Consider the following 27,615-nt stretch of genomic DNA (forward strand, 5'->3'; position numbering starts at 1 on the left):
AGACTATCTGTACAAATGAAATGTACGAGACTCTGGGAGGACCAGGCTAACGTACACCATTGCTTTAAAGAGTAACATATTTACAACATATTTAAGACAGAACTTGGATGATTTAGGTTTTGAGTAGGAACAAATGGGGATAGTGTAGGGACGTTGAAAAGTATCAAGAGACCAGTAGTAAGTCTTTTATTTTTATAAACTGGTAGCTTTGCTTGTTGTAAAAAAACACATTTTAACAAAAAATATTTTATAATGATACAATGAGCAGTGATGAGTCTGTAATGTGGAAAAGTAATTCCTGAGATTATTGTAAATCCAATAAAGGAATGTTTGCAACATGCAATAACCCCACACTCCCATAATCTATGGTTTGGTACTAGCATGAGTCAGTAAAGTCCATTAACAAGCAGACACAAACACCATCAGGGTGTTGTAGAGTCAGATTTATGCTAGGAATACGAAGAATAAAAATGATTATACCTTTCACTTTAATCTTAGCCAAATGAGAAGAGATCGAATCAAGATTAAAACCCCCAAAAGAACATTTGTGGTGCAGAGTTTTAACTTCAATCTTACACTCAACACATTAATGTTTCTCATTCCCTGCTGCTCCTCATCTTCTAGGCTCAGAGAGCCTTATCTGAAATTTATATTCATGAGCTTTTACAACTAACGGTAACCCCATAGTTATCCCTGTACCACTATCGCTCTCTGCTAAATTAATATTAATGCATGTGAGCATTGGGTTCAGTTAAGTTTATGGGTAATCATATTCAGTTTATTCCTGGTAGGACACCAGTCACATTGATTAAAAGCTGCAACAGTGGTGTTCTCCCCAGCTACTGAAGGTGTGTTGGGCCTCTAGCTATTTTCAACCCATATATGCCATAGTGACAACACCCTTAAAAAAATCTGCTTCACTTTACGGTTCAATGCATGACACAAAAATATACCGCACAAGGTTAAGCTTGTTACTTGTGAACAAGGGACCACCAAAACACAATATTTCTTTTGGTTGTTTTATTTCTAAGTAGGCTGTTTTACTCATCGGGACAGATTTGTTACCAGCATCAGGCATTAACATAACTCAGGGTGACGCCTGGCATTGTCTCCGTACAAAATACTCCAGACTGCTCGCACTTAAAATCTCATGCTCATTAATTTTTATCATTATCCTGATACCACGTCTACCCATTCCCATGTGGGTGATGGATGTGGTCACTACTAAACCACATTAATCTTGCCCTACAAAAACCAGTGAGCACCAAGGAAACAATAAGCTAGAATTTCCCTCTGGTTGAACAAAACCGCCCTGTTTATTATTAGAAATGAAACATACCTACTATGCAGATGATGTTGTTTCCCAATGCAAGTGTGCTGCTCACCTTGTTTGGCTTTGCAAGATATCCTGTCAGGCTGCAGGATGTATCCTTCTGTGCAGCTGCATCTGTATGACCCGTAGGTGTTGGTGCAGGTTTGGCTGCATGCGCCATACATGGCACATTCATCATGATCTTGAAGAAAAAGGAAAAAGAGTCATTTGTAACAAATTACGTTTGCTCAAACATGACCCAAATACATAAAGTATACTTAATGTGGCCTCACTCTAACACCTCAGGCATAATTACTTTTATAACCAATGAGCCACTTTTGGAGCTGCAGTACCCTGTAAACCTTCATGTCTTCCCCAAAACAGGATCAAATTCAGGAAGCAGGGCTACTTTGTTAAAGCCCTTCCTCCAGCAGAATTATGCAATGCTGTGCCATGTTGTTGATACAAGATATGTGCAGAGTCCAAAGAAGACACTGCAAATCTAGAAGCACCTTTGACAGCAAAATCCTGTTGTCCTCGCTGGCTGTTAGAAATCAGCCCTGTGGCACATACTGTATGTAGAGCATAAAGAGGGAGTGAAAGAGACCGAGAAATTGTGTACTGTATATAGATATATAAGGTTGTGTATGTGTGTTCCATGTATGTGTGATGGGGTGTTATGCACTGTACATGAGGCCCTGCCTGCAGACAGATGGTTCTCATATACCTAGCACCTTGTGCTTATTCCTCGAAAGGAAGTCTGGCTGAGGGTAACAGAAGGAATTGGTGTGGGATAGGGAAAGGAAATGTCGGAAAGGCTCCGTAGCAGGAGGCCTCCACCAGAGCAGCTGAATCCTACCTCTGCAGCTTGTCCCGTCCTCGCCGACCTCAAAGCCATCAGCGCAGAAACAGAAGGTGCCGTTTCTTGTCATGATGCAGCCGTATCGGCACCGGAGCTCGTGGCAGGCTGACAGGAGCTCTGCAGGGGAGAAAGAGAGAAAGAGAAAGAGAGAGAGAAGTGAGAGAATGAGAATTGGAGAAAAAGGGTATGAAAGGGTAACTGGAATGGGAAATTACTTTTTGAATTTGGGAAATTACTTTTTATAAATTCCTCTTCAAGGCTGCTGCCGTGTCATTTAGCACAAAAGAATTCGAGTTTCAAACTGTTCTTAGACAAGAGTTTCTATGAATCACCCAATGGAAATGAAAATTGTGTTTGTTCTGCTGTCACAGGACTTAGACAGGTGAAAAATAAAAAAAAGTTTTAATGACAATAAACTGTGAATTTATTTGTATTTATAGTGTCTCCTAGAACTGCTGATGAGTACAATTATTATTAACATTTTACCAAGCCTTGCCTTCTAAATTCATCAATTGACACATTGATTGACTGATAACAGTCCTCAGGAAGTGGTAACATTGTCAATTCTCATGTACTTCCTGAATGCTTTAATTGTTGATGATGTTCTGAATAGCACTAACCTTTATACAGAAAGAAATAAAGAATGGCAAATTATTGCATAATGAAAGCTCAGCAAAATATATACAAGGAAAGTGAATGTACAACCCTCAAGACAAAGCAATTGCAGAAAGATTGATATGCCACGCCCAATCATCAATTACTGTCAACGTACAGCACAAAAGAGAAAAAGCTTCCATTGATTGTCCTTGGTCTTTCCTGTTCTAACAATTTCAAGACATTATGAAATGCTGCAGCAGGGAACCAAATCATTTCTTGACAGGGTGTATTCACATTGAACAGCTCAGTCGGAACTGAGCGACAATCACAGCTTCAGTTATTATTACTCTCTGGATGAAAACGGGGTCTTTGATTTAGATTTCTAAGAGTTGGATTCATGTGATGTCAGTGGATCAGACACTTAATACTTACTGATTTATCAGAAGTCCAGTTTTCATTACAGTGTCTAACTTTCTTGCTAGCTCACTGACACATTTAGATGAATGAGGCTGCTGTATTGTTTGGAGAGCAATATATTAGTGCTTGTTACAAAACATTAGCAATAAAAATGTGGTGAGTAATGTTGACTAATAAGCCAGAGGAATGGGACATTTACACACACACTACACTTCTTCACTGAAGCCAAATTGTATTTAATACAATCTCAAATAGTTAGTGCAATGTTTTTGATATTATAATATGCAGGCTGTAAAACAATGGCCCTGTTACCTTTCACAGGTTCAGAAACGGCTAAGATGGAACTACAGGGGTGTGTATTTGGATTTCATATAGCCCTCAGAGGAGTATTGACTGACGGGGGTTGAGTGGAAAATGAGTGAATTTTCATTGTGGGGCAAACTATTTTCCAGGGTGATAAGAGAGCAAGCAAACACTGAAGTATTAAAATGGTAAATGCCCAGTAGCCTTTGGTCTTCAGTGATCACAGAGAGCCTGTTTGGATATTTATTAAAACTTCTTACTGGCTCAGAGAGGTGAAATGATTCTGGAGTAGCAAAGAGCTGAGAGGCACGGTATTGCTTTTCTGTGTTTAAAGGATAGGTTGTTGGCATTAATCATCTGATGGTAAATCTTTACTCCTTTTTTCCTACCCACTAGAAAAGTGGTACTGTCAGGCACACGTAGAGGTTTTGCTTCACTACAAATGTGCGAGCATTTATCCAAAGTTGCCAAGTGACGTTTAACACCCCAGGTTGTAGAGAAACAACGACTCTGCACTAGACAAAGCATGACACACAATCATTATTCCAACTATTAGAGCAAAATGACTATCAACATACTGATACATTTTAATCTCTAAATATATAGATCTTAGAAAACTGAAACAAACACACATACACACACATACAGTATATATGAATATCTAGCGCTGACTCCGCTGCTTTCTCCTCAACAAAGCGCATCTCCGATGGTATGAGGCTGAGTTACAATCTGGCGCATCTGATCACAAAAGTCGCATTTACAGGTCCAGCATAAGCACGGCATGAGTTGCTTGATGATTCCAATGTTTTCTGATATAGGCAGCCCACGAAAAACTGACTGGGTTGTCTTACTTCACAGTTTGTTGGTTGGTAGGAACTCCAAATATTCAATACGTGAATCACCAGCATTAAAATGAAGGGAGAAGTCCCCTTTTACTTTTGGACAAAACTAAAATCTTTACTTCAGAGAGAGATTTTTCAAACCACCAAACGAGTAGGAAAGGTAGGCAAGGTCCTTAGAATTCCAAAATGTAAATACATTATGAGCCTGCAGTAAACTCTTCTTCCATGCAAAAGCTCATGTTGTGCAATATGTTGTGATGTTGTTATGTATTGTATATTATGTTGCTGTCTGCATTGTTTCCTTTCGAGAAAGCGTGTGGCGGCGCTGTTCCATAGCTGCCGCCCGGAGGCTTGCTCCAACCTAAGTCAAATTCCTCGTATGTGTCCTCATCCCTGGCAAATAAAACTGATTCTGATTTTGGGGAGCTTACTGCACTCATTTAACCATTGTGGATATAACCCTGTGTTCATATACAACTCATTTGCATTGGCTATTGGGTTTTGCATGAAATGCTGCCTGATTAAGGTTTTATTAATGTAAAGAAAAGAAAAAAATTGTGGATGGGAGGACATAAACATCTAAGTGGATCACATCTGTTGAGTCATACTGCAAAGACGATTCATCCGTTTCAGAAAGCAGGTTTAGTGAAAACTCTAAGTTTGTTAACTCTGAGATGAGGGGAACTCTGGGTTTTCGGTTTCAGAAAGGGAGGTTGATCAAACCTGAGAGAGAGGGGTAACTCCAGCCCGTTTCAGAAAGAAAGGTAACTTAACCTCAGAGTCAGTTACTATGGTAACTGATTCTGTGAACCTAACCTGGTCGGAAAGCAGGTTTTCTTCTCATTCTCCTCCCTTTGACACAGCAATCTTTCATTTCCTCATTCATTCAATCAGTCTGTATTAGGCGCATTTTAGTGCAGTTTGTTATCTGCATGGTATAATTTTTCTTCCCAGTCTATCAGTTATGCAGCCTACATAACCATATCCATCCTCATATTATTAACGTCATCCATCGTGGACATCCTCTTATATTTTAGCAGATTCTTTGTGTCTCATTACTTTTTTTGCAAGCGGGTTTTTTTTGCAGCGTTGGTGATGCGGATCATTTTAGTAAAGCCACTGTATGCAGAGCCGTAATAAGAATGTGACTTGCTCTGAAACGTTTTCTAAACCTTTTTGTAGTGTTCCCTGGACACAAACCAATAAGAGCCATTCAAAATGAGTTCCACAGTATTGCAGGTGAATGATGTAAACCCTTTGAATTGAAAGATTATGAATTATAATTCTGTTAATGATGGTGCTGCAGCCTCAGAATGGGATTAATAGTAGTAGCTTAGGACCCGCATGATTGCACCTAAATGAAATAGATTATAGGTTCAATACCATTTCAAAAGTAATATTCTACTGATTAAATTTGATATTAATACACTATATTAGAACTTACGCATTTACTTTACCATCAATTTTATCTCACACAAATTCTCTCTCTTTTGCTGTGTTGCTTTTTTGACAAAATGTTCAAATTTCCGCGACCTGTTTGTTTGTGGTTGTTACCATGGTGCGTTGTAGTATCATGGCTCCATTAATGCTAGGTTTTTTAGGTGGTGGTGCACGTGCTTAACTCTGAGTGAACCTACTCTGAGTTGAGTGAACCAACTCAAATCAGTCGTTCTGGAACCAAAACTCACTGGTCCCATCTCAGGGTAAATAAACTCAGAGTTACAGAGTTAGACTCAGCGTTAACGGGCCCCTGATCTAACTCTGTGAATAGTTTAAAGCTCATAGGATATTCTGATGTCTGAGTCAACTCGGTGTCTACATCTGTACTGCCTGGCAGCTCTCATTTTGTTTGTCTGCACACCCAAAGCACACCTTTCTGTAGGCCTACTTTAATTTGAAAAGATGTGAAAAAGAAACACAAACAACAACTTAATTTTACATTTACATCTGACAAAAAAAGTAATCCATCAGATGTGCAGAATAAAGTAGCATGCACAAAAACCTAAATGTGAAGACACTGTCACTTCCACAATTTCAGAATGCAATTTCAGCTTAATTTAACAAAAGACCATAACAGTTTTACCCTCTGAAAATTAATGAAACAGTCAGATGGTTAGCACTGTAACAACATTTCCTAATGTGGCCAGCACTGACATAATGTGATGCTGATTATGACATAACATAAAGCCATTGTATCTATCTCGCTTTTCTCTGCTCTAAATTACTCATGTCGATAAACTAAATTAGAAACATGCAGAGAAAAGGCATTTTCCTATTTAAATGGATGTCTTCCATATCAGAATACACACTGTTATTCAGCCTATGCTTGCTCATTAAACAGAAAAAAACAGAGTAAACAGGGTCTGAAATAGAAGCATGATTATATTTACTTGTAAGGATGGCCGTAATGTTCTAGTTTTAGTTATGGTTGTGATTAAATGTGTTCAAAGTTTATACCCTAATTCACTCTTAAGCTACTCTGTAGCTGCAGCTAACAATGAGAGTAGCCCACCAATCATGTTATTAAGGCCCATCTACAGTCTGAAAGTGGTTAAATTGCATCCTTTTGCAACAGGAAAACTACACACTACAGGCCATTATGTGTCAGCTAAATGTCACATAGGTGCACATATAACGCAGCCTTCAAGCCACATTTTCAGTGAATATGAGCCGCTAGCTGGGAAAGCAAAGATTCATGTCAAACTAATTCAGAGAACAAGGACGTGTGTTTATTTTTTTTCTGGGTAAGATGGACTGTGATTTTGCTGGACATATTTATGTGGACTACAAAGATCTACAACGAAAATGACAAACACTGAATACAACCAGCCATCATGATGGCACTAGCTGGGAAAAAGTTACAGTTTGAAAGTTATCAATATTACACACACCTATTGTACCAGAGGCCACACATTGGTAGGATGTGTCTGCTTGGGTAGATATATTGTCATTGGATGTTATCTTTCTGAAACATAGCATAATAGCCTAGAATACACACACTTCATTTGCCCCTTCTAACTGCTGTACACTTTGAATATAGCCTACCCTGTGTTCATTCAGAAAAACAATGGCATTGTATTATGAGTGGTCAAAATTAATAATAACGAGTCAATGCAAATTCCTTTTAACGGCACTCATTTTCTGAAGGCGCGATCAACGCTCTGTAGTTTGGGAAATCAGGAAGAGATGCAGCAGTAACCTAGTCTGGCTATCACCAGACCAAGCCGAGCTCAGTAGATTTAACTTTGAGCATTGGTCTGGGGAGTCTGCTCTGTATTTTATCTGCACATGAGGTGTGACCAACGGGCATAGTTCAAATGACTCTGTACGCAATTGGAAAGTCCTTCATCCAATCAGACCAACAATCCAGGTGACGCAGAAGCGACAGCGGCATCAACGGGTTGCTGTGCTATGTTGAACGTAAACAAGACGCTGGTTGGTGGCTTCTCTGTCGTCATCGTCTTAAACCCACCTATAGTGTGCCAGTCATGATATTAAACCCACCTATAGTGTGCCAGTCATGATATTAAACCCACCTATAGTGTGCCAGTCAGCCAGGGTTTGTTTCAGGTTTAAGTGGGAGGACACAGATTTCGATGGGTCACAGATTTTGGTGCAACACCTGCACCTTTGAATAAGTAAATTAATCTAAACTGGCAGTTTCATCCAGCCGTGTTTCCCATTTGGTTAAATTAACCCCAAATATCAATTCCAGTGTTTTCCCTATTTACTCTCAGCAGCGTACCACTGTGAGTCCACAACAATGTAAGTGTCTGTGGTGAGTTCACATGCCTGTAAAATAAGAGGATAGTCATGGATTATCTGGTGAAGTCAGTAGAACAGGTGAAGATCACGTTGCCGGTAATCTACTGCTTACAAACAGTAACAGTGAAAAGTGATGCAATTAATCGCAATTGACAGCCCTACTTTGTACTAAAAACAGATTGCTAACTGGCTGCCTCTCATAAAAACTGTATTCTGAAACTATAGCTTCTCTGCTAACTAAGAAAGAATTATTGCTCCATTTAGAGCCAAAGACTGTACTTGCATTTCTGGTTACATCCCTACTCTACATAAAACCTTTTGACATGTCTATGTTAATAAAAAAATATTTTAACAAACATAACAGCACTGTTTAAAAAAAAAATGTGTCAGAGGTACTCTCTGTTTACTCACTCTCAAGCTTGTATGTGGACCCCATATGACCTTTCCATTATTTTTCATTGCATGATACAGCAACTAGCATGGTTGCCTGATGTGAGGCAGTACGCAAAATGAATACATGATGAGCTGAAGATATTCAAAGCTAATCCTATCTGCTCAAAGACGCCAGATGATCAGCTTTCCCTTTTGGCAAACACACTGAGTGCTGCAGGGATTGTATATCTGCCGCTGAGCCTGCTTGATGCTTTTCACATATCTAGAGTTATGCAGTGCTACCAAAGTCAATAGTGAAATACATGTAGAAGCCCTGATACTACGGTCTGCAAACATTCTGTATGTAGAAGAAATATGATTTAGGTACTTAGCAAAAGCTTTTCATCTACTGGGATCTATACACGCTCTAACTTCTCATTAAATAATGGAATTAATGAAAACATCTCTTACATGCCATCTCCTGTAACTGAAGAATAATACAGATGTGAAAGATGCACTGACATGGAAAGAGTACACGCAAATTATGAGTTGTAACCACAAAGAAGATGTAAGAAACAGCATACTTAATTTGTTCTAGTGTCTTCTTCAAAACAATATAATGACTGCACCTTAAAAGAACTGCCTGCTATTCAGAGCACATGCAGAAATATCCATGAGTTTCTGAACAAACAGATATAATGCAGTAAATAATATGAGCCTAGCCATCCAATATTCTCTCACACTATAGAAATTGGGATTTGTAAAAAAAACAAAAACTGATTTGAATCACTGATATCTGTGGTCAAATGTTACTTACTCTGAAACACAGAGACATATGCATTCACAACAGCAAGCCCAGTCTAATTTTCAGTCTACTGCAATCTAATTTGCTCTAATCAAATGCATTAACAGAATTATTCTAGCAATGCACACAGTTCATTTCATCATTGCATCATGCCTGGTAAAAAAAAAGTATGGTTGAGACATGTAAAGCCAGGAGGAGATTATGCTGCTTTGTCATAGGTTTGTAATAGTAATATATTTTTTGAAAAAGTTATGATTTGCTTAAATTCTACAACCTGGAAAATGCAATGTCCTTATGTCTCCTATGCTATACTGAAAATAACAGGAACCATGATGTCCAGTATTTTTTTACCATAAGGAGGGGGGCTAGGCCATATTGCACACATACTGTTTAATGGCAGAATGTAGAGAATGTAAAAAATGTATCATATACAATAATATTATAAGAACTTGTAGGAAATCTGAGTCTGGTCACGCCAATGACTCAGCAGATGTTAATATAACTGGACCTAAAGGAATAGTCTATTAAGAATCAGGGTTGATGTTAGCAAGCTAGGCTTCCACACTCAACATGGGGGACGCCGCCCCACAAGCCTGGATCTTAGGGCGTTTTCTGATCTGCAGTTTGCATTGTTCAGATTCAGTGAATAATTTAATACAATTCATGCATTTTCCTCTTGATTCTTTAGTGTTTACACGGCAACATTCAAAAGCGGTCCAAAATTGTTAACTAATGTCATGGTTGAGCAAGCTGGTCTCTCATTGGTTGGCGATCTCTGCCCTCTTGTTTTGCCCCGTATCAGAGTTTGATTGCACATATGCCCAAATAAACCAGACCTGGTGGTGAAATGCTCCTGGTTTTGTTGGGCTAGGAGTGAATATACCCTTAGAAGCTATTTTCACAATCTAAAATGTTTTGGCCTCTTTAGAAAAATGGAAAAAGAATGTGCACTAGAGTAGCAGTAATATCACTAGAGCTAATTGTTACATGATTCCTTTACACAAAAGTAAGGACAGTTCAAAATTTAGTTCAATTTCAAATTTTCAATTCAATTTATACAATTGACAAAACTGCTTTGCGTTTCTGCATATGTGGGACATTTCACTCCCCAGCATCCCACACACGAAAATCCACACATCTATCTAGGAGACCACATGAGTAGAAGTTGCTCAGACCTTCCACATTCAACCACACAGATGGTAGAGTGTAAATGGTGAGTGTGGCACTGCTTTGCCAATACAAACAAGAAGCCTCACCACACCATGGCTAGCAGTCAGATTGCCCCATCTGGCCTAATTATGGCTCCACTTTAGGAATGACCATGGCCTTTGTAAATAGCCAGTTTTCCCCCAAAACTCTGCTCACAGTCAAGGTCTGTAATTAATGTGGGACCAAATTAAGATGCAAACTCCACACAGAAGGTGCACCCATGGCTGGCTCGAGGACCTTTAAGGAGTGGATTTCCCATCCATAAATTAGGAGCTTAACCCATTCTGTCAGTGTGTAGCTGTGGTTGGTATCCTCTGGGTGGCCAGTGGCAAGATTGATTCCACAAATATGAAATTGGGTCATAAATTCCCTGGCGTTAAAACATTCAACAGTTTCCAGACGTGTGTGCAGGGAATTTGTAAAAGATGAGCACTGATTGCAGTGACACAATTTATTGACAAGGCTTTAGAAAGTTATCTGAGAAGCTTAAGTGTGTCAGCTTTGATGTGACAAGGAGCTGTCCGGATGGTCTAGAAGGTATAATTTCCCCTTGAAATTGAGATACATGCGCGTATACATGTAATTTTCAAGAAATGTAATCCTGCAGCTCAAACTAGGGCTCAAATGTGACAGTAAATGTTGTTAATCCCTCAAAACACAATTCGCTGAGGGATTTGAGAACTGGTGCACTGCCAGGCTTCTGACATGCCCTTAAATATTGGAAGAAACATTATGAGTGTGGGTGTCGAAATCCTCCAGTAAACAATGAAATTTTAATTCTAACCACTCCTGAGGAAGAAAATCCGCTGTAATAGGATTTGATGACACCAGATTGTTTCCTCATATTAGGGATAGTAATGATATGAGTGACAATATCTTGCCAGACTGTGGAACAACAAAGTAAGATGTATGAAATATTGATTGCCCGTGTCTGCTACTGCTATTTATGCAGTTTGTAGTGGGGCCTGGCAGTTCCCAAACCAGTGTTACCAGGATAACAAGACCAGGAACGCAAACAGCAAAGAAGAATCTGACAGAGAATTCAAAATTAGATGTGTTTAATACTTTGACAAATCCCTTGGACATTACTTTTAAACCATCAGATGCATTTGTATCGGAAATAAAACACTATTGAAAATTACAACCTCATTTTGTCTGGTAAAGTGACTTCAGTGAGGTAGAATAACACACTAAAAGCACAGCACATTGCAGAGTACCACCCCAGAGAGGAGAGCGATCCATTTGACTTACTGTAAATGTTCCATCCATTAGAGGGGCAAAAATTTAATAAATATGCTAATATGTTACCATCTACAAGGCTGCTTGCCAGCACATTTTCAACCCACTGAGAAACACTACAAAAATTGTTGAACTGTATTCACGGCAAGTCATTTTGGAAAAAGAGCATCACTTATCATAGGCTCCGTAACTCTGGAGAAAAATGTTTGTTTGTTTGAGTTGTAATGAAAAGTTAATCAAGTGAGATAATTGAATGCTGTTCAGAGACCGAGGGTGTGAGGGAAGGTGTGTGTTTGACATGGTTAGGCTTTTTAGAGGCTTTATCTTTAGAAAATAAAGAACAATGTACACTAAGGTTTTCTGTATTAATCTTAGTGTCAGAATGTCAAAATCAGAAACTATTATAAGAATTAGATTAAGGGGCCATTGAGTATTTATAGAATAGACCACCAGAGCAAATTAGGGAAGGGTCATGTCTTTTTAACTTTTGTAGTCATGAAAACAGCAACATTTCAGAGTGGCTTGTTTGGTGCACATTTTTCCATGTAGTTCTCAGTCTCGGCCCCCAATCGCTAGCAGATGGGTCGCACTATCACACCATCCCCCACCCCCATGATGTCCCACACCTGACCCTACCCCCACGATCACAGGTAGGCCTATTGTGAACAACGAGCTGTTTAAGATTTTGTGATTGTGCACAGATTCAGAAAATGGATCACAACGAGCTGAGGACAAAAATACCGCTAGCTAGCTGAAAGCACCAAAACCTGTTTTACTCCAGACCCTGTCGGGTGAGGAAACTTTAAAGACAATCGATTTTTTTATTGATGCACCAAAATTAAGTGGAGTCCAGAGCATGGTAAAGGAGTTGCTGGTACCCTACGAAGACAAGCCATGTGGTGTCTTGGATATGGACTTTGCGTCATTTTTAGAGAGACAAACAATCGAAAAAGAATAGTTCAAAGACTGCATACTGAATCCCGAATATGTGAGTAAATCTACTGAAATGGCCACCATCTTGGTGGCCATGTGATGTGTAAAATGAGAAAGCAGAAGTTAAGTCATGTATGTCGTGATTGTAAAAAAACAGTGGCTATCTGTACGTCTTTGCCAAGATCAAACCAGAACAGAAGGCATCAATGAAATGTTGGGGAGGGTCAGGCCTTTTTCCCCATCTTTTTGGAGGGTCATAAAAAACATGCAGTACTGGCGAAGGGAACGTCAAATCTATTTTGACTAAAGATCCAAAAACTCCTCCAGTAGCCTCTTAAATTAAAAATGAACAGTCCCTAAGGTGTGTGTTTGCCAAAGAAGACAAACCAGGGGACAATGTTTTCTCACTTCCATGACCGTAATGAGATTTGCTTTTCTGCTACTTTACAGCCAGTGTACTCTGAACTATGATTCAAATCCACTAATAGCTTAAATGGCTGTGTTCTCCGCAGCAATGCTGTTGTCATTGCTGAATAAAGTCCAGATTACCCTTACGTGGCAGAAACAGATCCATTTATTTTGGAATCAAATACATTAGAGAGCCTGTCAAAGCAGAGTGCTGGGAGAGGCAGCCACACCTAATCGCTGTAATATTGCAGCATTCAGTGAAATATTTCTGCTGAGTGCTGATTTTCTGTTGGAGTGAGATAAACTGAAACAGGTTGACTTTAAAAGTCCGATCATATATTTAATCACAACACACTTTGCTCTCTAGGAAGCAATCTTTGACATTGTTTGTTCTTTCAACTTTCCTCTCTGCATCGTAAACCTTGTTATTCATTTTACAAGTCATTTCTTTGCAGATCAGAGCCAAAATGTATCCTGCATATCACACCTAATTCTCAATAAGAAAACATGGAAATGCAGGCTTAACCTTTAATGCTTTCAGTGTCAGGATGCCCCTGAAGAAACATTAGGATCACTACCACTGGATTTAAACTAACAATTAGGGATCAATTGCACATTCTCTTTTTCAGGCTAACCTGAGCTTTTTTAAAATGAAAATAAATCTAATGTGTAAAGGTATAGTACTTCAACTAATCAGCACGCTCTGTAAGGTGTAACTTAAACTATAGGGGGGAACATAAACAGATGCTGAATTTCAGACCAATACTGCAATTGGTATTTAAATTGCGTAGATTTTCTACGAATTTAATTTAAAAACAGGTCTGTATTTGTGGTCTACATAAGAAAACAATAAGCACCATCACCAACCTACCTCGAGCAGAATCCAATAAAAAAATGCATTTTCTAATAGTTCAAGTATTGGGGCTCTGTTTTTTTAAAGCGGTCGGTAAGAAAAGTCGACTTTGCCCAGCTTTCTAGAAAAATTGACCGATTTAGCCCACGTTAATTTAGACATTATAGTGGTACTAGGCATACTAACATTTAATCACGACATTGAAAAGTGGCATTATATTAATTTTGACTGAATAGTTGGCCAGTCCTAACACACGTCTGCCAATATTTTGATATCGGACCGACAACCCCTTATGATAATGTTGACGGCGCTGCACTGTAGCGGCTTAAGCTATTGATGATATTAGATTCACAGACTGAAATGACAAGTTGGTTCATCGCACAAATTAGAGCTTTTAAAGTGGTAAGCTTAAACGATGATATGATGTACTAAAAGGTTTAACAGAGATTCTGACAACACTTTACACTCTAGATGTTGAGCTATCTACCTCTCTGAAAGATCAACTTGGCAATCTGATGTGATTTAGTTGCCGCTCTATTTACGTTAGAATCCACAAGAAGTCCCTGCAGACTGTGAGCAGTGTTACAGCAGAGCAGGGACTTCTAGGTTTCAGTTGTTGCATGTTTTGAAATAAGTCGGAGCAGCTAAGGTCCTATGTGCTAGTCCGTTCATGTATGACTGCGATCCATAATAGACGGTCAAATTCAACAGCATGAGTCAGTGAACTTTATGATAAGCATCTACATCGGTTAAGTAAAAAAACACTCACCACTCTGTTGGTGACATGAAAAGTAAAAACACTAAGCCCAATCCTTATTTTTTTTCAAGCATCACAAATGGCACATGTTGACTTTTCTTTTTTCAGAAAACCATCTTTGCCAAGTGTAAATTATCCCAGCATGCACAGAGCATATTAACCTGACAACAGCCAAGAGTTTCTTTTTTGTTGTTTGGCCAAATTTAAGATCAGCCAATTAGCTACAGCTGAGTAAATTTGCTTACACTGTCATTATAGTGGGTGAAATGAACACTGGCTTAAGGAGTAGCATGTTCCTGAAAAACTTTCCATGAAAGTGGAAGCTGTGGTTTAAGAACATTTTTAGGACCCTAGTTTATCCATGTAGATGCTACAATGTAGTTTCTGTAACCCTGACCCTGTCTTTTGACTTAACCTAAGCCTTCATATGGTAAGCTACCTGCTAACTTAAGTGTTGACCATTAAACAGTGTACCAGTTTCGCTAAGTCATTAGGGTTGAAGAAATACATTCATAGGACTGTGCTCCTGAAATTGCAGCGTCCTCTGCAGGAACACATTACAGGGCACTCTACTCAACTTCTACTAGACTTTCACTCCAAGTAAACCATGTCGCTAACCTTTTCTTAACTTCAGTGGGTTAAAGGGTCAACATCTAGATTATGATGTATTTACAAGTAAAATAACTAGTTTAGCTTCATTTAGGCTTCTTACAATAGCAGTAGTGTACTTCCCCCAGTTTTGGAGTATGGGACACAGACTAAACCTGTTACTTGGATCACCTTGGCAACACAGAGGGAGGTAATAAAGTCTACTGATGTCGATTGATTAATAGCAATAGGTTCCAGTCTGACTTAAACGGAGGGACTGATTCTCGTTCAAATCCTCAATTTTTAACAATAGAATAAGCACACAGAGGGAAATACAGTTTATTTATGTGTGAGTAGATATTAGATTGTTGATACTGAACATTGATTCATGTTTCCCTGAGAGAACTCACTTGAAAGCCCAAGCACAAAGAGAGAGGCGTGAGATCAGGAAGCAACAAACTTCCCCACTGGGGGAAAACCTCAGAAACAGAGCCTACAGGGGGATGAAATGGAACAGTGAGCACAAGCAATAGCTGTGGCAGCTACGGTTGTATTGTGAGCAGCGATGCCGCTCTTTCATTGGCAATGAGGGAGTGACATGCATGAGAGCTTTCATAGAAAAGTATATTAGAGTAGGGCTCTGGATATGCCTACAGTGAATCCTGCGGGATTTTCACAGCGTGACTTGAGCTGTCTGAGCTAGCTACACAGGCCTCACTGTTTTTAGGCTGGAAGGTAAAAGAATAATTTTGTATCTATGGTTTTCTGTGTAAGATTTTGTTCTGCCCCACATCTCAACATCAACACATGATGCCCACTGATTCTGCAGTAAATGTAAACTTTTCATGAGCCATTACTAAATGAAGCAATTCATGATGAATGTAACGGTTCGGGCTGAGCTCAGTCAGGGATTGAAATACCTGAGTGCTTATTAACATTTTGAAATGTCACTAAAAAGGTGAAAGACTTTATGAAATGCTTGCCATTCTCATGTTAGCAGTCATCTTTTACATTGTCTCCCAATTCTGTTTTGAATTAACATTTAATCCGGAATAGTACAGGAAGGAAATAAATAACTGATTTTAGTTTAGATAGAGACCGAATACAGAGGACAACCTAGCAGTATTAACTGCCATACAAAATATATAACTATATGCTTGTTGATTAAGGCTTTGTGCAATTTTGTCAACAAAAACTACGGCAGTGCAAGACTTTTTCCAATTATAGTACTATTTTTGAAAACAATATGCTGGGAAAAATAATCACAGCAGAACAGTGTTTTCCCTCAAGTAAAAATAAGTATATAAATAAAGACATTTTTTATATATATTATACTTATCAGTATTCCAATGAGACTGACAGAGGGTCTCACTCTAGAAATTGCACGCAGCAAATGCGATAACATTTGGAAATTGTATTTCTGGTATTTCTTACTTAGTATAGTATAGTAACATGCATTTCTTAATGTGACCTACGTGTAATTATCGGTTGTTGCACTACAATTTACATGCAACTCTCTTTTAACTGCATGCTTTCCTACTTTTGCACCATGTGCACTGAGAAGGGCACACAGATACCACTGCAAGGTCATGACAACAATAGTACAGCCCTGCTTATGCCAGTATTCACACTGCCATGACGACTGAGCCCAGACCTTGATGTTCTTTATCAGCAGTAGGCTATTTAACTCTTAAAAAACTTAATGCTGATGATCTTTGTAGGCATTCCCACAAAAATGGCTACATTCCCCTTCGCAATGACACAATATGCACAGAAAAGTGCCAATTACATTACACTAGTGTCAGTGAAGTGAATAGAGCAAATCTGTAGAATATTTAATGTGAATATAGCATGTTTATGGTAGCTACATATCATAGTACATTTGTATGTAAGGGATAATGTAGAGCAAGACGGTCATTATTGTGAATAAGAACCTCGATAGTGTGATGCAGGACCTGAATCAGCCGGAAGGGGTTTAAATCACAATAATGACCATCTCGTTCTTCATTGCCCCGCTTATTACACAGTTTATTATTAATTATTATTAGTATTATTGTTATTATTATTATTATATACTTAGCAACGGTCTGTTACACAGAAATGGCAGACCGCAGAATGCTGTGATTGACCAATCAGAATCAAGCATTCAAATATAGTTTCCTCTGTGCCATGGTGTGGTATGCAAGCTGCACTGCCAAGAACTGGTCTGGGTTGTAGAAACGGCACAGAATATTGTAGGAACTGTGCTCCCAAACTTGCACACAATGCACACACTGCTAGCCGTCATACATGAAGGCTGGCAACATCAGTAAGGGCCCAACCCATCTAGGTCACACAGTCTGTTCGTCTCCTTGCCATCGGGGAAGAGATAAGGATCCAACAAAGCCCGAACAAACAGACTGAAGAACAGCTTTTCCCCCACAGAGTGTTGGCCTCCATTAACCCCCACCCTCCCATAGCTGTTAAAGGACTGAAGACGTTAAATAATACCACCCACCCCCCAGCTGCTGATTATCCACCCCAACACTTTATTACATCCATCTAACTTGTTGTTGGAATTACTTTATTATTTATTTTATCATCTAGTTCTAATCTTGCTATCATGTTTCTATCTTCTTATTATCCTGTTCTCCTGCTACGGTTTAATGAATGTTACGTACATCATTTTGTTATATGCCAACAACGACATTAAGTATCTTAAATCTTATGTCTAATGTTCCTAAATTCTGATAAATTCTGACCAGTTTTTGGCTTGTAGAAAAATAATCTCAGTTAAACCTGTGGCTATCCACCACCAGTATCATAATATTACAACTGGGCCAAACTAAAGTAGAAGAAGAAAAAGCAATATTAGGGGCATGAAATTCAATTAGCGGATGTAGTGGAAAGATGTTTTAAGCAGTCAAATGCCCTTACCTGTTTAAACTGAAATGCAATTATCGTACAAAAACTATCACTATAACCCCTGTGTGCAGTGTTCAGCAAAATATCACTCAGTTTTAATCAATAAGTTGTGTAATTTACTGCACTAAATATAGTCAATGGTGTATTGCTGACATTCACTTTGGAGACAGCAAAATGACAGTGTTGAGTTGGCTTCAATCTATCAGTGATCTTTGTGATGACACTGCTGTAAATGTGCTGCCATAATATGTGAAAAGTTAAAAAGGAAAAACTCATAGCCTGTTATACACTGAATAGCATTAGTTCATAGTATGTGAGATCTCAAAATATCTAAAGGTAAAAAGCTCATGCATTTAGTACTAGTTCATAGAGATTGATTCAAAATTCATATAATTAAGATAACAAGTTAAAGTCCATCAAGCGTACAAAGGGTAAAATCTGTAAGAGGAATATGTAAACATTATATAGAATACTTTATTTTGTGGTGCCTAATTTAAGGGTAAAAGTGTTAATCTGTGATCTACTAAATACCATCCAAGGAAGTCGCGGTCTTTTCCTCATTCCACTAAAGTTCTCAGTGAGGAAACATCACTGTATCTCTCTCGTGATTATTTCTCCCCTTTTTCCAGGTACGTTATTGATGTAAAACAGAGTTACTTTAAATGTAATAACTTGCTAACATGTCAAGAGTGTCTAAGGTGTGTTTTAGTAACATTTTGAGTTAGTTACAGTTACAATTGCAGAGTGTATCATATGTGTGTGTGAGAGGAGCCCCCGTTTGGTTACAGCAAAGGATAGCTTCGTACTGAGAGTAGCTGTCATTTTATGTTAATTGTGAATGAACATGGACACTGTTAAAGCGCCCATATTATGCACATTTTCAGGTTTATAATTGTATTTTGAGGTTGTACAGGAATTGGTTTACATGGTTTAATTTTCAAAAAACACCATATTTTTGTTGTACTGCACATTGCTGCAGATCCTGTTTTCCCCCTGTGTGTTTAGGTCTCTGTTTCAGCTACAGAGTGTGACATCTCACTTCTACACTATCTTTGTTGGGAGTCGCACATGCGCAGTAGCTCGGTAAGATCCCATCAGCTAGATAACTCTTTCCCTAACGTTGGTCAGTCCAAGGAAGGATTAGCTGGGAGACGTCTTCTAAATGAGGGGCACTTGTAGAATACCTGCAGAACAGGGACATGGAAGTTTTTTGGTGAACTAGTGTGTGTTGTAGCAGTGTTTTGCCATTGAGAATGAGCTAGCATGCTAGCGCTAGCATGTGCTACTGTTAGCCACCTTGTCTTGGCTAGTGACGTAGAAAGCCGTGCAGATATTGAACAGCTCACCCAGACACTGAAGGCAGAGGACATTCAGAAACCGTATCTCACTAAAAACAGCATGGATAGTTTTTTTCAGTTTTGTATGCGTGTGGAAGCACCAGAGACAAAAAACAACACCCCAAATCCCAGAAAAAGTGATATTTATTTATATGGGTACTTTAATGATATATTTTGCCGTGTTATTTGTATGTGTTTCAAGTATGCATTTCAGTGAATTACAGTGTATGCTGATGTGACTTTAACAAGCCTTGTACCCTACAAAACTACTTATTTCCTGTAGAACTGTTGTGTAAAATGTGGTACTTTTGTAAAATGAATTACATTAAAGTTCTCAGTGAGGAAACATAACCGTATCACTCACGTTTTTATTTCTCCCCCTTTTCAGGGGCGTAACAAATACAGTATCTATCAAAACAGCAGGATGCAAACCCCGGAGCGTAGTACTTACAAATATTTTACTTACTGGATAACAGATGAAGTCTGAAGCTGAGTTGTGTTTACTTAAGTCTGACATTTGTCTTCCTCAATGCAAGCAGCAGAGACTTCCGAGATCCCACGGCACAGCCATGAGCATGCGATTAAGAATGAGCAAGTTTCCTGAAGGTGAACGAAAAGAGTTGGTGGTTTTTCCATCTGGGCACCTTCATATTAGGGCCTCTTGGGATGTTCGGCATGTATATTCATAAGAGGTGAGCAGGAATGGGAGGGGGGAAAAAGTTTTGTAAGAGACCCAGCTGGTTGCCTGAAACTTCTCTATGGTGACCTCAATTTCTCCTGCTTTCCAATGAGTTTGGTCTGTCCGTGTGGGACTAAGCACACTGAACACTGTGTGTCTCTGCAGTGGCGGTTCTAGACAAATTTTACTCAGGGGGGCCAAGGAAGGGCCAGTGTTTAACCATAGGGGCACATTAAAAATGGCAACAAATGATATTTAAAGATAGACTTTATTTTACTTTAAAATCATATAAACATTTATTTTGTACAAGAGTGAGTGCAGGTGCAAGAGAGGTAGGCCCATAAAAAAGGAAAAAATGTCTACATGCATAGCAATATGATGACAGAATACTAAAACCGTAGATGAAGATTACAGCAGTTTGGCCTGAAGCTCCATCTTCTGTCCCCCATCAAAATGGTTGGGAATATATTCCAGTTGGGCTTTACTGGTAGCTACATCATTCTTGGACTTGCGGGTATCTGTAGAAAGATGTACAGTAAACATAGGCCACAACTACGACATTTATGTACTTATGGTGGTATGCACGAGTTTAGATACCCATGCTACAGCTGACTTAAAAGAGGAATAAAAAATTGCTTTGGAAATAGTAAGATCATCACAAACCTGATGGTGCAGTACTTGATCCACATGGGTCCACTTACTGTCCCTCTGGCTGATCCTCTCTCTGTCCCTGTATGTTTTCTTCCTCCTCACCCTCCTCTTCATGCTCCTCACCTTCTTCTTCATCCTTCTCATCCTCTTCTTTACCCTCACTTTCATTACATGCCCTCTCTCCAACCTCCCCCTACTCCTCTGGCTCTCCCTCCTCCTTCACTTCAACCCCTTGATTGTTCTCTCATTGTTGTTTTTCTCACTTTTTGTTTACTGGGGCGAAGAGGAGGATATAGCCTTTCCTCGTTTAATGATAACTATTAGAAGAAAAAACGTAGGGGTAAGCATTACATTTCATGCCTAACCATCCCTCCCTACTTAACACAGGCATAAAGCCTGTTGATTACTTTACACAAATGTATTTGTTATCGCAACGCAACAGCCAAGACAGATGAAGTTAATGTGTTAACATCCCAACATCGTGTAGACCTAGCAAGGATAATGACATTTGGATATTTGCTTCTGCTTTGATGAGTTTGCTTAGCTATGATTAAGTTCTAAACATATCGAGACCCGGCATTTACTAACTTGATTTCATTCTCCGTGTGAGGAACAAAAGGAACACGGTTATGCGCAAGAACAACAAGTCACTTACGAGATGAAATGTTTTTGCTTACCTTGGACTCTTGCAACAGGAGAAATAGTAGCTCTTCGGGGATCAATAAAGTATTTCTGATTCTGATTCTCTCCAAGAGTAGTGCCTGATTCACCCAGCAGCACTACGTGTGGACGTGGCAGGCCGGTTACAGTGTTAGCCTGCGCCACTCTAATTTACCCGTGTAGAATGTTTCGTTGCACATCAGTTCTGCTTATGGCGCTTGCGTGTAAAATCCTAAATGAATATTCTTTTTATTTGGTCATAATGGGGGCGGGCCACAGGGGTGGCCAGCGACATTTCTAGGGAGGCACAGGCCTCCCTAGAAATGTCGCTTCCCTAGGCCTCCGTGTAGAACCGCCACTGTGTCTCTGAGTCAACTTAAGCAGAAGGGTTGGCTCCACACAAACTGTAATGAATATAACTTGTTGTGTTTTAACATCAAATCAAAAAAAAAAAAAATTCTAAAGGACTAATTGATTCTTTAAAAAAAAGAATCAATCTTACTGATTCAGACAAGGACATCCAAGCAGCTGACTCCAGTGTTGCATTAAGAGCTAGATAGTTAAAATTCAGGCCACACGTTGTTACAGGCAGTGCCTTCTTAAAACAGAGCCACCCTATTATCTATTTGTTGACAAGGGATGTGTGAAATGACATCGGACAGAAAAGAAAACAATGTCTGCAGTTCACAGAGGCAGTGTGGAACAGGAATGCAAAAGGCCAGACAATGAAGATGAGGCCGATGATAGACCTGTGATAAGGAAGGTAAAATAGCTTATGGTCTATACAAGTCTATCCATAGTAAGGTTATTTAACTTGATTGATCATAAGACAACAACCAAACACAGATGTTAGAGTTATGGGAGCCATAAAGAACATTGTTAAAAATCCAAAATTTCTGCATGGCCAATAATACATTTTTTTCTATTTAAATCTGAGTCCAATTTTGAAGATAAATCACACAGATATGTAGTAGACAGTGTGTATGAATTACTGTTTACATGTTGTATTTTAAAAGAGCCGTTTCACTACAATATATTTTTTTGAGATATAAAATATATTGTTGGCTTGTAAAGTAAGTAGAAAAGGTAAGGATTTGTGCCATGAAAGCCTTATTATTATATTCTGTAGCCAGATTATTTGCCCTCAAGTTGTGTTGCATTGATTTACTTGTGGATGATGTTCAAGGAAGTCTTGTATGCTGTTGCATCGTCTAAAAAAACTAAACTGAAAAAACACATTCTAAAGAACAGAATTTCATTAAAAATCTTTGTCTGACCTTCGTTTTTGCTACATTTCATTTAATATGTCTGGGACAAAGTGACGCTTACTGCTATCGTATTTTAATTGAATGTAGAACTATAGGATGTTAGAGTACTGTCTAATCGGTTTCCTTTTGGGGTATCTGTAATAGAGAGAGTCATTAACAAGTTGCTTGCAGTGTGAATGCATTATCATGACGCTACTTAGTACTGCTGTGTGTTTGAAGGACAAAGTTGAAGAAGGTATCTGATATAGCAGCTTAAATTAGATTTCAATTACCTTGTCTTTAAAGCATCAGTTGATACACTTTGGCAGCATGAAATATGGAATGGGAGATATCTTTATACTGCCATTGTTAGGTGATCTATTAACTTAAAATGGCATTTTTTTAACCAAAAACAGACATATTGCACACTGATATGATGCCTTTCCACTTGAATCAATCTGGATTTAATTCCACTCTCTGGTCTAAGGGATGGTGCCAAGTAAATCCATCAATGCAAGTAATAGTGTAGACATTTGAGCAAAAGTTTTCTGCTCCGTGCCAACAAACAGGCTTTTGGACTCTTCACCACTGTGAATCAGCGGCTACCGTATCCTTACACCTAGCACTCACACAGAGACAAAGCCCAGCATGACTTTAGCTGTCTTACAGGTCAAGAAAGGTTGAGGTCTCTGCCAGACTGGGGCAACTGTTGTGCCAAGACTGCAGCAATCACAAGGCAGACGCTTCCTTATCACAGAAGCCAGGTGTCCAGCTTGGTAGAGTTGCTATGAATGCGAGAAACAACAAATACTTGTGTATGACACAATACCTGGTGCTACTGTCATGCTGTGTAACTTGCCTGATCTGACAGAAAGGATAATGCAAAGTCACCTTGGCAAGTAGTACTAGTTTAACCACAACACTTACAAAGTGTCAGATCATACATTTGTATTTGTATCATCAACCATCATACATTAAAAGTTGGATGTTACAAAGGACAGATTGAGCAGTGTGTATCTAAGTGAATGTGAAAATGATCCTTTCATCTAATCAACCAAAAACACACATTTTTTAACTTGATTAAACTTTGGAATAATGAATATCTCTAACAGGGAATAAAAGTAAAGCATTTCCCACAGCTATATATTTTCGGATGCAACAGATTTAATATGTAAAATAAATCCAACTATTTTAATAATCCAAATAAGATGAGCATGATCTGATTAATTAACATAATAATGAGAACACTTATTATTTTATGTTTTCTAAACCCAAGGCAAAAAAGAATCAGAATGTTAAAGCATCCTTAACTCTTACCTCGACAGTGGACGCCTTCATCGTAGCCATCTTCACAGTCTCTGGCCCCATTGCAGAGTTTATTGAAATGAATACATTTTTTGGACCCGATGCACTGTATGTGATTGAGAGGACATCTGATCACCACCTCCTGTGCACCTGAAGAAAAGAAACGGCAAAGTGTCAAAAAGCAGTATCTCCATTTATTTCAACACATTTATTTGGATCCTAATATTCTTACTGGGGTCCACACACAACAAAACATAAAATATAAAACAAAACATATGACACAACGTACTGCATCAGTGCACTGCAAAGCCTAATGAGCTTCAACAATGTTGTACTCATCATACAGTATGTACCATTACAGCAAGAGATCATTTGTGAAATGAATTTGCATATTTCATTGTCAATATCGTTTGTATTTCTTGCAGGTAAATACATTTTTTCTAGTATATTTGCCTTCTCAAAGTGCTGATACTTCAAGACCTCGTTTTAAGGAAGCAGAAGAACCTATGCATATGTAAATGTATTTATACTTCACACAGCATTGTTCTTTACACACAACAGATGTTCGCCACACTGCTCTGCAGACGTCCTGGTGAAATCCTATAACAAACTGCCCAACCCTCCCTGCCAGCCAGGCAAACAGCAGATAGCAGCTGTTTAAGGATTCATGAGGCACATAGGTGACCCTCATTCATGTGGCAGCCACGAGAGCACATAAAACACAGCTGACCAGTGCACCAGCACAATAAATGTGTCACATCTTCACCCTGGCTACATTGATATCAATTACCAATACGCCTCTGCAGCCACTTAATAGAAAGATTTATCACCAACGCGATGGGGTCTATAACAATCCCTGGAGTTTTCCCACCTTCAGGAGTTCACATCCGAGCATACTCGGACCATCTTGACCGGGCAGTTACTTATTCACAGCATCCATTTTTACTTAGTAAGGTAAGAGATGCAGCAATTAATGGGACCATTGCAAGGAGGGCTGTCATCCCCGGTTGATTTACAGAAGGGATAGGTAGAAGTAGTCGTGCGTCTGTCTTGACACAATAATGACTCATATTCGTTTTCTCCTCCCAAGTATTTTTATGGCTTTAAAAGTGCAGCAAGAGAGGCTTCTTTTTTAATGAATATTTCTTGGCTATCTCTTCAAGCCCCGGTGATTCACACTCTATATATATATGCCATATTTAGGTAAGTCAAATATAAGTGACCTTGTCTCTGAGAGTTCATATTTCATACATGAGCAAACTGGCAGCCTCATCTGCTGGGCTCCAAAATGTCTTCAAAGCATCACTCTTTTCATTTTTCTTCCAGCTACTTTGGCGGTGGACTTTGATATTTGTGCTGCTTGCAGACTGCATATACAAACATTTATTTGTAAATCCATCATACATAAATACTTTACATATTAGAAATAAATATACACTGAGGATCTTCAAAGTACCGCCAATTGTCTTGAAAAGGCTAGTTGTGTACACTGTATTTACACACTATTGACTTTATGTCAGTGTTCATTTAAAATAAAAATTGAAAAGAAATGACAAACGCAAACGTTGCACACATTTAGGATTAAACTCAAATCCATGCTAGATGCTTGTGTTTAACTGAAAACATTTCAAAACACGGGACATTTTCACTCACTAAAGAAAAGAGACACACTGCCACAGAGTATTCCACCCAGTGCCACACCGCGGGGTATGTCCATTCGGCAAATGTGCTATTTAACACAAAGCTGTAAGACTCTCTGACAACGTAACAGCGTTGTCAGCCTCTCCCCTTGCTATCTCGCCACATGGGTTCTAATCTAATGTGATAAGGGGAGGGATGGTGCATGAATATTCAGTGGCTCTGATCTGCCATGCAGGGGTACACAGATGGTCTCTCAACAGCTGAGGTATTCAGAATTCCTCTGTCAATTCCCAAACTACTGTACTATGCTGGATGATCGCTCAAAGTCGAGTATACAGGATAGTACACCAAACAGTGCAACACATCCTCTGACAGCTGAACTGGAGCTTCTCTCTCCTTAGATTGTTATTCCAAGGTGCTGAATGACGCCTAAACATCCTGCTCACTGCGTGTGCCTGATCAGATCGGGCACAAAAGAATTAGGAAAATGTACAACAGTACACTACAGGCCAGTGATGATGATCATCTTCACTGGTAAATACATACATATTACTTCAGTAATATGCCTGCTAACAGTACGTCTTGCACTGAAAGTTTACGTGCTACTGTATTTCTAGAGTCACTTGAAAAAAAAAATCTTATAAAATCATTTATATGATCTGTTTATGTCCATTTAGTTAAAGCGTAAGTATTTTTAAATCTTAGACCCTGTGCCTCCAAACGGAGAGGAATCCATCTCAATGTTATAGAAACTGCTAACATTTTGACATGTGACAGTAGGAATAACAAATTGCTCTGTTTTATATAAGTGGCCCAGTAAGTTATGACAGAAAGCCAGCATAATCAATACCAGGACCCAATAAAGCAGCTACCTAAAATTCAGCTATCATTAATTGTTATCAGCCAGAATAAGTGAGAAGAGAGGTGTACCATAGATGTATAGGGGTATTAAAATAATGTACTGTAGCAAGCTGTCATCGTTAAAATTCAGAGAAAGCATAAATAATAATAAATGTGCACAGAAACACATGATAATAGGCAAACAAATGCAAGTTTGCTTTTGCAACCTCAAACTGAGTTGAGGACTCATCTGTTTAGTAATCGAAAATGTTTTGTATACCACTGACTGTATGATTTTGCTTGAAATTGGGCCATGTTTTAAAATCTGCCAAATTACTTTTGCTCTGTGCCTCTGTACACTCTCACATACTCTACACAAGAGACACAGACAGGCCGACAGACTGACAGATAGTCTGTTGTATAAAGCAATTTCTGTTACATACATCTCCAATCATTTTAGATTGAGACTTCAAGATCCCTGTAATGATTTGACAAATTAATAATGTCCAGAGATGACATGGGCAAGCACACTTAACCTTCATGTTGTCCTCGAAATTAACGTTCTTTTTAATTACCCAAAATAACATGATTGATTCCACACAACGCTCTTTGGCAAGTACACATCTCTACTTTAATTAATTTTGGGTTGTCTCATTCAATTTTATAGCATTTGGAAAAAGAAAGTGAAGTGTTTTTTAAATAGTATTGAGTAAAAGTTGACATATTCCAGCCTGTGACTATCCATAAACATACTTTCCTTTAATTTTAGTCCAAATAATTCCTAATTTCTGCTTTTCTAACTCCAACATTAGGTATAATTTCCAATAAATGAGGCTTATTGACCATACATTCCAAAATTAACTGTCAAACTAAAGTTAATAAGTTAGTGTTACGTAGTGTTGAAAAATTAAAATAAAGTGACAAACATAGATCGAAAGTGTCAACAAAAGTGTTGATTTTCAATTTTGACTGGAAGACAACACAAGGGTTAAACACAGAAGAAAGATGCCCCCCCACACCCCCCTGGTAAGTTAAAAAAAAAAATCATACCATTATATGCGCATTCAGGTAAAGTGGGAAACATTTAGG

At 38.8% G+C, this 27,615-nt stretch overlaps 1 protein-coding gene and 2 long non-coding RNA genes across 3 annotated transcripts in view; 1 reads left to right on the forward strand and 2 right to left on the reverse strand.

Annotated features, from left to right (window-relative positions):
* lrp1bb (low density lipoprotein receptor-related protein 1Bb) overlaps positions 1-27,615 on the reverse strand; it is a 203,630-nt gene that overhangs the window by 158,831 nt on the left and 17,184 nt on the right. The window contains 3 exon segments of the mRNA XM_032530345.1: positions 1,386-1,514; positions 2,172-2,291; positions 24,058-24,195. Coding sequence (XP_032386236.1) covers positions 1,386-1,514; positions 2,172-2,291; positions 24,058-24,195 — 387 coding nt within the window.
* On the forward strand, positions 4,957-5,268 carry LOC116697914 (uncharacterized). The gene is made up of 2 exons (XR_004334078.1): positions 4,957-5,045; positions 5,098-5,268. It is a non-coding gene; the product is annotated as an uncharacterized LOC116697914 (long non-coding RNA).
* LOC116697916 (uncharacterized) lies at positions 8,453-21,540 on the reverse strand. Its single transcript, XR_004334080.1, has 3 exons — positions 21,457-21,540; positions 13,008-13,012; positions 8,453-8,464 (listed from the first exon to the last, which is right to left on the reverse strand). It is a non-coding gene; the product is annotated as an uncharacterized LOC116697916 (long non-coding RNA).

The sequence above is a fragment of the Etheostoma spectabile genome, chromosome 11 (assembly GCF_008692095.1).
Source record: "Etheostoma spectabile isolate EspeVRDwgs_2016 chromosome 11, UIUC_Espe_1.0, whole genome shotgun sequence".
Classification (NCBI taxonomy): Eukaryota; Metazoa; Chordata; class Actinopteri; order Perciformes; family Percidae; genus Etheostoma; species Etheostoma spectabile.